This window comes from Leptopilina heterotoma, unplaced genomic scaffold, assembly GCF_015476425.1.
Source record: "Leptopilina heterotoma isolate Lh14 unplaced genomic scaffold, ASM1547642v1 Lhet_57, whole genome shotgun sequence".
Taxonomy (NCBI): domain Eukaryota; kingdom Metazoa; phylum Arthropoda; class Insecta; order Hymenoptera; family Figitidae; genus Leptopilina; species Leptopilina heterotoma.
Window position 1 is genome coordinate 1,762,412 of NW_025111127.1, and position 15,167 is coordinate 1,777,578.

General features: G+C 34.1%; 1 protein-coding gene across 1 annotated transcript in view; it reads right to left on the minus strand.

Annotated features, from left to right (window-relative positions):
• LOC122508771 ((E3-independent) E2 ubiquitin-conjugating enzyme UBE2O) overlaps nt 1-15,167 on the minus strand; it is a 34,291-nt gene that overhangs the window by 9,696 nt on the left and 9,428 nt on the right. Inside the window, exons 3-7 of the mRNA XM_043622304.1 lie at nt 10,206-10,364; nt 7,684-8,346; nt 6,389-6,599; nt 5,877-6,060; nt 3,721-5,678 (exon numbers count right to left, since the gene is read on the minus strand). Coding sequence (XP_043478239.1) covers nt 3,721-5,678; nt 5,877-6,060; nt 6,389-6,599; nt 7,684-8,346; nt 10,206-10,364 — 3,175 coding nt within the window. The remainder of the gene's footprint in view (nt 1-3,720; nt 5,679-5,876; nt 6,061-6,388; nt 6,600-7,683; nt 8,347-10,205; nt 10,365-15,167) is intronic.

Consider the following 15,167-nt stretch of genomic DNA (forward strand, 5'->3'; position numbering starts at 1 on the left):
TCCTAGGCCTTATGAAGTCTACCTCCATTCCTATTCTCTTGGCAGAGGCAGGTGAACCTCCCCTTTCCCTCCGAAGAATAGTCCTTTCCAATGCATTTTTGTTGAGAAATTATAAATGGAAGGATAATCCATTGATCCCAAAATTGCAATTACTAAAAGAGAAACTGTCACTCCGTAAACTCAAAAATTATGAAACACGATACACAATACTAAATACATACTGCAGGGTGGTCCCCCTAGCTCAAGATAGATACAGGGCCTTCCGGACTTCATACTTCGACTGGGATTGGAGAGCGATTTTCTCCCCGGTGGACTGTGATCTCTCAACAGGCTATAAATTCAAAAATAATCCTCTCTCTGAAAGACTCTTCAGAGAACATATACAAATGAAATATCGGGACCACACTGTTGTCTACACTGACGCTTCATACAACAGAAAACTTTCTGAGGCTTCAGCTGCAATTTTTATTGAGGGACGAGACTATCACTTTGGAAACCCCCTCCAGTTTGGTACCTCAGTTTTCACGGCGGAACTGTATGCCATTTTTAGAGCGATATTGTACGCTGAGACGCACTCATTAACAAGGGTCCTTATTGTATCTGACTCGCTTTCGGCATTGAATATCATCTCTAATTGGCTAAGATATAAAAACATTCCAGAAACCACTTACAAAATTCTTACACATATACATACCTTCACAAACTCTTCCACAAACAAGAAAATAAGCTTTTTGTGGGTTCCTGGACATTCGGGCCTAGTAGGTAACGAAAGGTTCGATATGACTGCGAAGCTAACAAATTGCTATTCAAACCGCATATATTTTAATCCTCCAACCGTCGATCTTAAAAAAGAAGTCATCTTTTTAAAACTGTGGCCCTACACAGAAGAACAACCTAATAATATTTATTTTAGAAAAGTAAATTTTTAATCTAGCAGACCCTGGTTCAAAGATATATCACGACCCAGAAGGGAAATTGTAATTATATCTAGACTGAGATCAACTCATATTGCAACTGCGGACCATCTCTGCAGATTTTATAAAAACGCGAACCTGGGCTGCGGATATGGATCGATGTGAATCAGTCTCGAACATATATGTTCTTTACGATTGTCCCATTTTGGAACAATCAAGACCAAATTTATCCGATTCTTGAATAAAAGATTCCCTGGTTTGGACCCGAGAGAGATCTCGATGGAAGAGTTAGTGTACAACCCAGATGAGGAACTTGTCAGAGAGCTGGGGAGCTTTATAACCTCTAGCGGAACTATTCTGTGAGACTTGGAGTCGAGTGCCTTGATGCTCATTCCCTCCGCTTCTTCGGACCGTTCATGTAATATCAAATTGATCACTTACTATGAATTAACTAAATAAAGGTCCGAAGAACTTTGATAAAGTGGATCATAATATTCTCTTTAAAAAACTTTCTTATTTAGAGTTACCACTTAATTTAATTACCATCCTAGAATCCTATTTGACCAACAGACTAAACATTGCTCAGTATGAGGGTTTTGCTTCCACACCTCACATTGCTAGTTCCGGTGTGCCCCAAGTTCTTAGTGTTCTTGGTTCATCACTCTTCGCTCTCTATATAAATGACGTAACCTGTATCCTCAACGTTCAAAACCTCCTATTTGTTGATGACCTTAAACTATTCCACATAATTGAAAACCTTGAGGATGCAGTTACTTTACAAAAAAATTTCAATGAACACAGCACCTGGTATTCGGAAAATAAACTTTCTTTAAACCCTTCTGTAAGTGTTTACGATTACGATTACAATGAACTTTGCCGAGAATTTAATGTACTGACCTTTGAGCAACGAAGAATTGTTATTCAATGCAAATTTATTTTTGGTCTTTTAAATAACACTATCGACTCCCCCTTAATTCTTCAACTTTTATCTTTTAAAATTTCTCGGCTAGGTTCTAGATTTTTTGATATATTCTCACCTACTCGACCTTTGAGTTCTATTCGTTACTTCGACCCCATTTTCAGAATGTTGTCAACATTTAATTCTATATTTTCAAATATCCATAATATAGATTTATTTTCTGTGACTCCGCAAAAGTTTACTGACTATTTAAATGCTTATTTTTTAAATCTTTAAATAGGGTAAGTGTGGGTATTTCTGCGAATTTTTAGTGTAGGTTAACTTTGCGAAGCTCGTCTAAGTTTACGAAAAAATGAAATGCAGTTTTTTCAATTACAAATTAAAGTTCAATTATTATATTTTCAAATCATTAAACTCAATCAAATTTCGTTACTTATTTGTATTTAAAAAAGTAAATTAAAAACTAATTGTCAACACATGTATTATTGTTCATAGCGCGCTGGTTGTCAAAAAAGAGGTTATGTTTAGTATGCGTTGCGCAGTAAACGTATTTAAAAATCGCAATAATACTAACATGCAGTAAAAATTCTGCTACTAATATAGTTTTAAGTATTATTAATTGAAAATCAATAATAGATGGGTAAATTAATATATTTTTCAAATAATAAAGTGTACTTCTTTGATTAGTAACACTGAAACGTGTATACTATAGTGAATATTGGAAATATCAACGGATTTTAATATGTATTCATGACTGCCATATTTGATAATTTCACAGAATTATGTCATAATATCCCAGTAATAAGGGGTGAATTAAAGTGGATTGGCACTTTTATGCTCTTAAATTCCAAACCAATTCCGTTTTTGTCCGCAATCTTAATGAATTCCTTTTCTATTGTTAAATTGATAATTTCTATCCAATTCAATTCTCTGTAACCACGTGACCATAATTTGAAACCCCTTTAATGCCCTTTAAAGAATTCAATGTTAATTAAAAGGCATAACTCCACAACAAATTATTCCCTTAAACGGCATTAAAGTGAATTCAGACTCTGGTCACGTGGTTACAGAGAATTGAATTGGATAGAAATTATCAACTTAACAATAGAAAAGGAATTCATTAAGATTGCGGACAAAGACTGAATTGGTTTGGAATTTAAGGGCATAAAAGTACCAATCCACTTTAATTCATCCCTTATTACTGGGATATTTCAAATTTAAATAAATAAATTAATAATTGTCGGAATGTACATTTTTATGAGCTATTCTATCAAGTAAGATTCAAAATAATTTTTGTAATTATTTTGAAAAAATTAGGCGTATATTTCAAAATGAAAATAATAATTTTTTAAAAATCGCAATAATTGTGTCACTCGCAGGAATACCCACACTTACCCTATTTGCTCATTGGAATATCACAGGACCGCTAAAAATTTAGCAAATAAAAAAAATTGCCAATAACAAAATAATTGTCAATAATCAAAAATAATTTTTTAAACAAATTAAAAAATTAAAATTCATTAAAACGTACTTTAACTTTAAAAACAAAATTAAACTAATAAGTATTTGACTTTATCACTCGGCCGTCTTAGTTAAAATATAAAACACTGAGTTGAACGATCACTCCGAGTCAAGATCATATTAATTCTTTAAATCTTACTTAAAATTTTCCGAAGGCTTTTAAAACAAACTTCTTACAAACATACTCAAGTGCTTTTATTAAATTTCATTTTTAAATTCATTATGGGAAATTTATCATCGGGGCGCAAGGCACACTAGGGTCTGCACTCTCAATACGGCCGAATTATTCATTAACTAATCATTCAAAATATTTTCGTTGATAATGTAAAATGTTATAAATAACTTTAAGATAAAAACATTACTCACCAACTTCAGCGATTTCTTTGAACTTCGTTGGAGTACAAGGAGATAATGGGTGTTGATTATTGTGATGTTCAGAAATTTCCATCCAACAATCCAACCTCTCGACAAGTTTCTCGGCATGACGTTTGAAATGCTCGACAATAATATCATTAAAAATAGGCGGCGGATGTTGCAAAAGTTTAGTTTGTGCTTGCACCAGTTTTAACACAGCCATTTCATTATACATTCTCGAATTTTCACGTCCTTGTTGTGATCCTCTTTGTTTCTCGAAGCCAGCTTCGTTGAAATAAGGCTCCGGCACAAGGATAAGACCTTGAATTGAAACGATTACTTGCAAAAGAGTCGACGAACTTGTCCAGACTTCTGTTCCACGACCAGCCCATGTTCCTAATAAACTAATACACACTTTTCCGTCCTCGTACAGATTGGGATTTAACCTGTCACTGCAATAGGAAATATAATGGCACAATGGAGGCGCAACTGGATAATCAGCGGATAATTGAAAGTCAAAGAGAAAAAGTCCATCTTCATAAGGAGTTTTTTCTGGACCTCGGAACATAACTGAATAAAGATCAATCCTATCTTCAAATCCCTTTACCCATATTCCTGGCGGAAGTGAACTCTTTAATAGCTTGATTTCCTTAGAAACAGTTCTAAAGAAATTGCTTGGATCTGTTGGTTGGAACATGGTGAGTTTAAATTTATGACAATCAGGAGCTGTTTCATCGATCGTAAAACCTTCACCTTCAGTATAAATCAGTGGAGGAATCTCAACCGAAGTGTCTAATGTTTCTTCGATCAAAACAGGTTTCAAATTCTTCTCTTCCTCCTTTTGGGGGATATTAGCTGGTGACGAGTTTTTCGTAGCGTCTGACAATGAAATTTTTGATAGACCGAATCTTTTCGTGACTTCCGCGTGAGCTAGGACTAATTGCGCTTTTATCAACGTGCATAGTTTCACACAAACATGTGAACTTCCAAGATAGTAATTAATAGGTTCTTGAGATTTTAGTTCTTGTACACCAACTTTCTCAGAGTCAATATTTTCCCTGGCAAAAAGTGTACGATTGGCATCTTCACTGAGCAGAAATTCCCCACTCGACTCGCTGGAGCCTGACTCCTTCTTTGAATTGTCCGCCGAGAATAATCCCGAGTCCTCAGGATTTGGATTAACATTAATAAAGAGATTTTTTATATCCCCGTGTTCTTGACATTCCTTCTTCTCATCACCTTCGAAAGATTCGATTGATTCATTATTAATTTTCACGATTGCATTTTCAGACACATCTTGAGCACTTTCACTATGTAAATTTGGATTAATTTCTTCTTCGGAACCCACTGGTTGATGAGTAAATAGTCTGGTTACTTGATCGGCCATTCTTTGAGCAACATTGGCTCGCCCTCGCTCACGAACTCTCTCGAGTAATCCCTGGAAGTGACTTTCATGAAAGAAAGAAGTTCCCATTAATTTATCCATGTATCGACAATCCTTGTAGACTTCGAGTAATTTTCTCATTACCTCAGTCGTTTGCAATGATGGATTTTGGGTGAATATTTCCTCCAGTCTGGACATTGCTTTTCGGGCTTTTTCTATATGAGCTGCTAACTTTGGTTTAATATTCTCCGTTTGCTCAGTTGAATCAGTGTCGGCAATGAAACAATCTTCAAGCTCAGTTTCCCAAGAAGCATCAGAAGATACATCGTCCCACTCTCCCTCGTCGCTGTCATATTCTCCTACCTTATAAAGATCCTGGGGCCAGCACATGCTGATGTGACTGTCAATCCACCACACTTTTACTCTTCCCTCCGGATAATTATCTAATACTTGACCTGCTGTACAATTCGCATCCTCTCCTTCAAAATTGGCTATCCGAATCACTCGTGTACCAGGTCTGTATTGAAAATCTGGATGATCCTTCAGATCGTAAACACTCACTTCTCGCTCTTCTATAAATATTGGCCTTTAAAAAATAAGTTTAGAATTAATTTTTCAAATTGCACTAAATTAAAACTTGCAGTTGAATTTATTCATTTAGAAAAATGTTAATATAATAATACTGTTTCTGAATTGACGAACAAAAGACAAAATAGTAAAAATGAACTAATTAAAATATTTTATTGAAACATGATTCATTTGTACATTGATAAATTTTACTCACTGTGGACTTTGACTAGAAGTATAAGTTCTAAACCATTTAATATTTGCAGTTCGTCCTTGATGATCAACACTTTGAACCACTCCATACATTCTTGATTCTTCCTTCTGATCAACAACAAAATCTCCAGGGAAGAATTCTTTATCGTCTAAATGGTGAATTGGATACAATTGGGTTGAAGGAATTCCTGCAGAACAATTAAATTTTAAATTAATGAACAATATGTATACTTCTAAATTTTACTAAATATTTATAATTTAGTTATACATATATATTATATATGACGCCTTTTGAAGAATCATTTTAAGGTCATGTTTGTGTTATTTTTACCTTAATTAAAAATTTATGTTTACTTATGTAAATATAAAATCAGTTTTTATTTCTATCCTTCCTAGCATTAAAGGGTTAATTAAAAAAATATTGTATTAAATATTTAAGAAATAATTGGTTATTAAATGTTATAAAAAATATTAAAGAAATCAAAAAATTATTTTTAAAAATTGTTTAAATCATACCAAATTCAACAGATCCATCCTGCCAAACAACATTGGCTTTAGTGTTTGTTGATAACGTTTCCACAACTATTTTAGTACCAGGTAGTAAAAGTGGAGGTGGCACTTTTTTTCTCGCTTTACAAAGTTTTTTTTTCTTAAGAACTTTTGTCATCAACGCTGGACCCTTTTTCTTCCTTCCCATTGAAGACATACTTGAACAGCCACTAGATATCTAAGAAACGAAATAATATTTTATTAAATTTTGGCAATTTAAAAAATAAATCGTCATTTTTGCATTTCTCCGGATTATAATCAATTTTTTCCTTAATCATTATTATGCTTACGCTAATTACATAAAATAAAAATCTATTTTTCATAGTCGTATCGATAGTAAACATCGTGTTTTGGTAACCCTTTTGTACAAAGGATTTTGTTTTTGGGTCCAAAATACTACTACTACTATATCTTTTGGCATGATTAATTCATTAAAATTCAAAACGGACTCAAATTTTTTGCTTGTTTTTCAAAAACACTGATTTTTGACTTATCAGAAAAAGGCGAAAAAGGTGGAGAGTTGTGCAACAACGATAAAAATTAAATAAAATGGCATAATTTTAAAAGTATTATTTATTTAAACTACAGAATGTTAAAAAGGGATGTAATTTAGACAAAATAAATTAAATGGAGTTTATTAGGTACTAATACGTCCTCTTTAGCGGCTCTGGTTTTGGCAAAGAGTGTAATTCACATTTAATCTTAAAAATTTTCGTGTAAAAATAAAAAGTTTTCATCGAATCTGGTTGATTTTTAAATTTTTAGCTCGACATATTGGATCCGCTATTTTGAATTTTTTAAATCTGATATCAAATTCGAAATCAGCGACCCCAAAAACCCCCGAGTAACGCATTTCGATCGAATCGCATCAATTTGAAAAATTCCGACATATTGGATCCGCTATTTTGAATTTTTTAAATCTGATATCGAATTCGGAATCAGCGACCTAAAAAACCTTGGAACCTAAAATTTGTAAAAATTCGAATTTTGTAAACGGCTTGATATCGAATTTTGAAAAGAATTATGAACCTCTTTTTTGAAGCCAAATCAAAAATGTAAATTTCAATGATATGTTGAATTGTCCAGGACCGCCCCATATTCTATAAGTAATTTAAATAAAAATTGAAACCCTTTAGCTCTTGTAACTACCGATATATTAATGAAAATGTTATATTGAGATAGATAAAAAATAAATTAGTAAAATAGATAAAAAAATAGAGGAATTTTCAAATTAAAATTTTAATTTAAAACTATTATAATACCGAAGTAGTGTCGCTCTGAGAACCAGTATCTTCCGTATCCCATTCATCAGAACTCTCAGCCCGCTGATGTAGTGACGGAGGTACTAAAACATTACTAGGAGCTGATGTCAAGTTGCTTTGAGTACAATTGCCTCGTCGCTGATTTTGAGAATTAATTTCTAAAGTTGAATTTTTTAATTTCTCTCTATCTTTGTCCTTTGTTTTATCATCTAAACATTTCGCAGCACTGAAACGCGTTTTCCTTGGACTGTGTTTAGGAACTTGGTAATTTTCTTTCTGCTGTTTTCTCCACTGTTCCCGTGTTATAACATTTTCGTTGTCTTTAATTACATAGAAATTACGATCACCAATTTGAAGTGTTGACGGTTCGAAAACGTTTAATAATTTCAATTTCTTGAGATCTTCCCCTTCTACTACGAATTTTGGTTGAGCTTGATCCGACCATACTCCGTCTTTTGAATATGCCCTACACTGCCAATGTACACCTACCCAATCTGTTTCCACTTTTTCAACAATTACTTTTGTAATTCTTTGTGGCTTTGATTTACGTTTCGCTTTCATTTCTTTTGTGCATTGAATCCATTGCGCGTCTTCAAGACAGTGAACAGGTCCCCATAAACTTTGACCAGGATAGAATTCCGAGGAATGCGGGAAATCGTTCTCCTGAAACAGTAAATTCTATGGTGAAAATAATTGAATTACAAATCAAATTTGGAAATTTTTGAAAGTTGGTCAGAATTTGGGGAATTAGAATAAGCAATGTCAACACGCCTCTTCCCTACTAAAAAAATAATGACAAAACATCAGAAAAATAATCAGAATTTCTGGTGTTTTTGAGCAGTTTTTCTTGCAATTGCAGCTCAAAAACATGAAAAAGACATAGAACCCTTCAAAATACTGCCAAAAATCATGAAAACTTTTATGACTGCCACCGAATTTTTTTATAGCATAGCAAAAAATCTTTTTTGGGGATGTATTCTTGTGTTCCTTTATGTAAAAAGGTCGTCATGCCTTTTATAACTTAGGTATAAAATCGAAAAACCATTATGCCTTTTTTAATGTTTAAAATCATTTTTGTTTATTTCAACATCATATATAATGTTTATAAACTCAGATTATTTTGAAGACTGTTTTACGTATACCTTATACTCTCTTGGCTTAAAATTCAAAAATGATATCAGTTTTTACATATCAGTTATAGTTCACGAGATAGCTTATAATTTCTTCAAAATTAAGGTTTTAAGAATAAATTTTAGATATTTGGAAACATGAAATATCACAGATTCTAGATTTTTAAATTATAAACTTCCATTAGTTAAATTGATCAAGTTTCAAGTAATAAAATTTTTGTTTAAACAATCATAAACCTTCAGAACAATGCCTTTTTTGCCCACTCGACTCAACTCAGTCACAATGACCAAATCGCTACGCACCTTTTTTTAACAATAGATTTCCGTGTCTATTGTGATGATTTTAAAACAAGAATTTTATAACTTAAAACTTCTGCATTTTAACTAATGCAACTTTGTAACATAAAAACAGTTTAGTTTTTAAAATATTTCCTTTATCTTTACAAATTTATCTGTTTTATTAATCCGAGCGGTGCAAAGAAAAGAAAACTAAGGAGTGAAATAGAAGCATCTATCAAGAAACTGAATCCAATAACATCTTTTTTGAAACCTTATTCAAATGAAATTGAATGTCAAATTGAAAATGAAACTCATACTAACACTCTTCAAGATAATTTAAATTCTGTCCGAAATAATAGTTTAGTCACTGAAGAATCGATAGAAGTTTGCAACACTGTGACCAGTGGCTCAGATACTGCAAGCAATAATTATGAAAATATTTCTATAATCAATAATGCAGAGGATAAATTTTATGTCTCTAACTTTCCATAGGTAATTGATTTGTTGTCGATGCCGAATCCAACAGACAAATGTAACTGAATGAAGCAATAAAATCAAATTACACGAAAGTTCAAAGATTCATTTAGATACATGTATCCTGTTTGAATTGTGGCGAGACAAAAAGAATATTAACAATTATCTTGAAGAACAAACGTTAAAAGAAAAGAACTTTTGGAGAAAATTTTTACACAGAATTATAAATATAATTTTAAAATTAGCAACTTGTAACCTTCCTTTTACTGGCCATCGTGAATGTATAGGAAACATGGGTCACAACGGTACGTTTTTTTCAAAAGTGGAAATACTTGCAATTTATGATCCAGTTTTAAAAGAACTCATTTTGAAATCTGAGAACTCGACACGATACTTGAGTCCACAAATTCAAAATGAGTTAATTGATTTGTTATATAAAACTGTTGAAAATAAAATCACTAATGCTATTAAAGAAGCACCCTTCTTTTCTATAATAATGGATACAAATCAAAACATCACTAAAGTTGATCCCCATATATATATATTTACATTTTTTTAAGTAATTAAATTAATTTAATAAATAAAAAACTAATCATACAAATTTAATTAAAATTTTAAAAAATTAAAAAAATTACTTACGTTATCCCGTTTTTCCTCAAAGTTCTCTAAACCTCGTGCATCCATTTCATTAATGACACATCGAGATCCATCGGGAGTGGCCAGCCACAATTTAAAATGAACAATTCTGATTCCACCGACCCATGAATCCATACAAACTGCAATGTCTGTTGCGAATTCCTGAAAGAAAGTTGTTCATTAATATATGAAGTGATTCCCGTTTATCGATAAATTTTCCTGTGAATTAAAATTTGAATTTTTTTCATTAGGGTTTTGAAATTTGATAAACTGTATTATCCACTGTAAACCAGTTTTGGTTATTTCCTGTCATTGACTATGTCTCCACCGTCGGAATTTAGCTACATGGTCCGATGTTGAACAAATACTACAAATGAACGGTGGAGACGAGTCTATTTCCGCTGACGATGGAAACACCTATTTTGCAGTATTTCATCATATAACCACCGTGGGTCCCCCGATAGTGCAGCGCGCTCGAAGACTTTGTCCTGAGAAATTAAAAGTCGCAAAAGATTATTTTATATTGATGTGTGTATCCGTTCGTTGTCGTCCTTCCAGCACTTCTTGGGCTTCCTCCAAAAATATGCTAAAATAGAAGGACGGTACATGGCGAGTGTGCGGGGATTATCGTCGAGTTAATTCCGTCACTGGGCCCAATTGATTCCCGGTTCCACATCTTCACGATTTTTCGTACAATCTTCACGGTTCCACGATATTCTCAAAGCTCGATTTATACATTTTTACATTGACGACATACTTATTTTTTCACGAAACTTAAGGGAACACTGTGAGCGTCTTCGAGAAGTTTTTAGTCGTCTAAGAAAATATTAATTGCGTATAAATGCCGAGAAATGGTTCTTAGGCGTAGAAGAAATAGAATTTCTGAGGCATGTATTTAACGAAGAAGGTTCAAGACCTTCTCTCGAAAAGATCAAAGCCATCGCACAATACCCAAAATCAAAAAATATTCACGCGATGCTAGCACACCCGTCAGCTGACGCACCAATGCGCTTGGTAACGGATGCGTCGGATTTTGATATCAGAACCGTCCTCGAGCAAAAAACGGCCGACAAGTAGAAACCACTAGCATTTTTCTCCCGAAAATTTGATCCGGCACAAAAAGGTAGAACACGTACGACTATAAACTCACTGCGGTTTTAAAAACCGTTAATTATTTTCAGCACTACTTAGAAGTAGGTGGTACGAGCGTGGTGGCGAACCACAAACCCCTCGTATACGCTTTTCGTCAAAATTCAGATAAAGCATCCGATCGATTTGCCAGATGCAGGATTCCAAAATATTCACATGGACCTAATAGGTTCCTTTCCACCCGTTAACGGTATTAAATATTGTTTGACAATGATGGACAGATTTACCCGTTGGCCGGATTTGAGTCAAGATTGTTTAAGGAACTGTTAAACGTGTCCGCATAACACCTTATCACCCTGCCGCCAACGGTCTGATAGAACGGTGGCATAGGGCATTAAAAGGTTGAATCCGTTTCTAGAACCACCCTCAGAGTGCCCGGAGAGCTGGATTTAAGCCAAAAAAAAATCAGGTAGACCGCGAACAATTTATATGGGAATTCCGAAATCTTATGAAAGAAGTGAGGCCGGTTCCAGTCGAGCACCACGACCGAGACGCATGAATATTTCCCAAATGACAAGTAACCGAACTGTCATTTAACCGAAATGCATGTAACAGATTGGATATTGAAACGAATTGTCATTTGACAGAACCGTCATTCAACAGAATTGTCATTTGACAGACCTTTTATGTAGCAGAATTGTCATTTGAGAGACTCGTCAAGTAACAGAATTGTCACTTGACAGAACTGCAATGCAAAAGAATTGACAAACATCAGAATTGTTATGTGACATACCCGAAATGTAACAGAACTGTTATTTGAACAAATTGACACATAAAACAATTGTCTTTTAACAGACCTGTCATGTAACATAATAGTCGCTTGACAGAACCGACATTTACCCTATGTCATGTAACAGACCCGTTATTCAACAGAATTGTTATTTAACAGACCCGTTAGTCAACAGAATTGTCTTTTGACAGAACAGACATGTAACAGAATTGTCATTTGCCTGAATCGTCATGTAACAGAATTGTCACTTCACAGACCCATCATGTAACAAGATTGTTTTGTAACAACTTTTTTCTCGGAAATTCACAGGAATTCAGAGAAATTCATAAAAATGTCTATGAAAAGAGTTGTTATAAAAAAATTCTGTTACATGATGCGTCTGTAAAGTGACAATTCTGTTACATGACAGTTCTGCCAAATGTCAATTCTGTTATATGTCGAGTCTGTCAAATGACAATTCTGTTACATGACGATTCGGTTACATGTCTGTTTTGTCAGATGACAGTTCTGTCAAAAGACAGTTCTGTTACATGTCAGTTATGTCAGAGGACAGTTCTGACATGATTAATTATTAAGGACAGTTTTCATGACAGGTCTGTCAAATAACAATTCTGTGTAACGAGGCAAAAAAGTAATTGTAAATATAGTTTAGGATCTAATTTGTAAAGAAAAAAAATTATCATCTCAAAAATTAGTAAGGATAAGTAGAAAATGAATTTTTTCTGAAAAAGAAGCATTATTTTTTGTTATTTATTTGTTTATAATATTTTTATTATTAACAAATTGTGAATCAACAGGTTTCTTAGACTTGTTTAGGTATGAGGAACATGCCCCGAAAAAAAACCCTAAATTTATTAATAAATATGCCATAGAAATACTGAAAACTGAGAAGGAAAAGGTGGGTCGCTGAGCGACCCACTGTGACGCAAAGGGTTAAGATCTAAATAATGAAATGAGGATTGTAATACTTTATTATATGCAAAAGTGTGTCAAATATTCTTTAAGAGTTAGTACAATTTGCTCACAATATTTCTCAATGACCGCCATGTTTCCACCGTCGGTATTTAGCCAATCCGGTATTGAACAAACATCGAAAATACGCGGTGGAGACGAGTCGGTATTAAATAAGTCCAATCCTGCTGGGAGTGCGGGGTTGGATTAATTAAATACTGATTTTTATACGGTGAAGACGGCCTCGCTTTTAAAGTGGATTTATTTAACGGTGAAATTTAAATAGTTCTTTCGGTTATTTCTCATTCTAAAATTTGTATTATATTATATTTATTATTATATAGGTTATATATTTTATAAAGTCAATTTGCGTTTTGCGCTTTGCAACATAACCAAGTTTACAAGGCGCATGCCCCAATCCAGTATTTCTCTCGCATCGATGTTACGTTAATTTTAGCGGTGGAGACGCACATCTTACAGGATTTATTTAACACCGGATTGGCTAAATACCGACGGTGGAGAGATGGTCAGCGTAAAAAGTGGTTCATCCAAGCAACAGAACTTGGGTGATGACACTCAAACAAATCTTCAAGGTATCAGATAATCATTAAGTAATTACTTAATAGCACAATAATAAGTAGGTCCTTCCCACCAAATAGTCATTCAATAAAAAGAATCGACAAAGGGAAATCGAAGCAATTGCCGGTGAATCTTGGCGAAATAGAGTATATTGGCCATAACAGCTTAAGTTAGGTAGTTGTTGCCTTTAGTCTCAAGAAGAGACTCAAGAATATTTGTTTAGAGAATTTACGTTGAAGTTAATACATTAATCTCGTAATTTGAGTATTATAGATATATTAAACTATGTAATATGTAAATAACTGGGAGGGCAACTGACCCCCTTGCCCCCTGGTTCCTACGCCACTGTATCTCATCGAGCAATTTATTAAAAGTATAAGGCTGGAGTCCCATGATAGCGTTTTGCGTTGTGTTTTGTAACTAGGCCATGAGTGTGAGAGAGATAGAGATATATGTTTGCTCTATTTGCACTCATGGGCTAGTTTCAAAACGCAACGCAAAACGCTACCATAGGACTCCAGCCTAATTGATATGGTATTTTGTAATATTGTGAAGAATATTAAGAAAGTTAAAAAAGAAGATAATAATAAAATTATAATAAATCCTAATAGAAGATTCCAGACTCTTAGATACAGTCAGAGTGAGTATTATTGAGAAAATAATACAAATACAAAAGAACACATACACGATTCATTATTATAAACAGGGCCGAATTTACTTGACAGGGAACCCCATGTAAGGGAAGACTTTTTTATAACTTTACCAAGATTAAAATATTAAGTAAAGTATGTTTTATATATGAATTAAGAGAGCTAATTAAATTTCTAAACACTTAAAATTATTTTTTAACATACTTTTTTAAAAAAAAATTTTTTACACTTTTTGTAAAAAATATTTTATATGGTGCACCATGGTGGGGAACCATAGGCAGTTGCCTAGTTTGCGTCTGTATAAATCCGGCCATGATTCCCATATTCCTTTCCAGGACTGGTATCATATGGATATGTTCGGTAGACCTTGCCGTGGTGGCGGGGCTTTTCACTAAAGGACAAGCAAACAGCAAGAAAAAGCGGATTCACAAAATTTAAAGAAGGTACCCATGTGAGCAGGCTGGAAACGGGAAATCTCACCATCAGTCCCAGAAATGATGCTCAAGTGCGCGCGGATTGTGGTGGCGCACAATTTCTTGCAGTGCCACGGGTGGTCGTGGATAGGTTAGACACACAAAACATCGTGGAAAGAGAAAGAAAGAGAAGCGCTTCGAGTCTTCTGAGTGTATCAATTTCCAGTAGTGGAATAACCGCACATAGCGCTATCCACTCAGGGTGGAGTCCCATGGCAGCGTATTGCGTTGCGTTTTGTAACTAGGCCATGAGTGTGAGAGAGATGAAAATATATGTTTGCTATATTTGCACTCATTGCCTAGTTACAAAACGCAACGCAAAACGCTGTCATGGGACTCCACCCTCAGGCTGAAGTCCCATGGCAGCGTTTTGCGTTGCGTTTTGTAACTAGGCAATGAGTGTGAGAGAGATGGAGATATATGTTTGCTATAT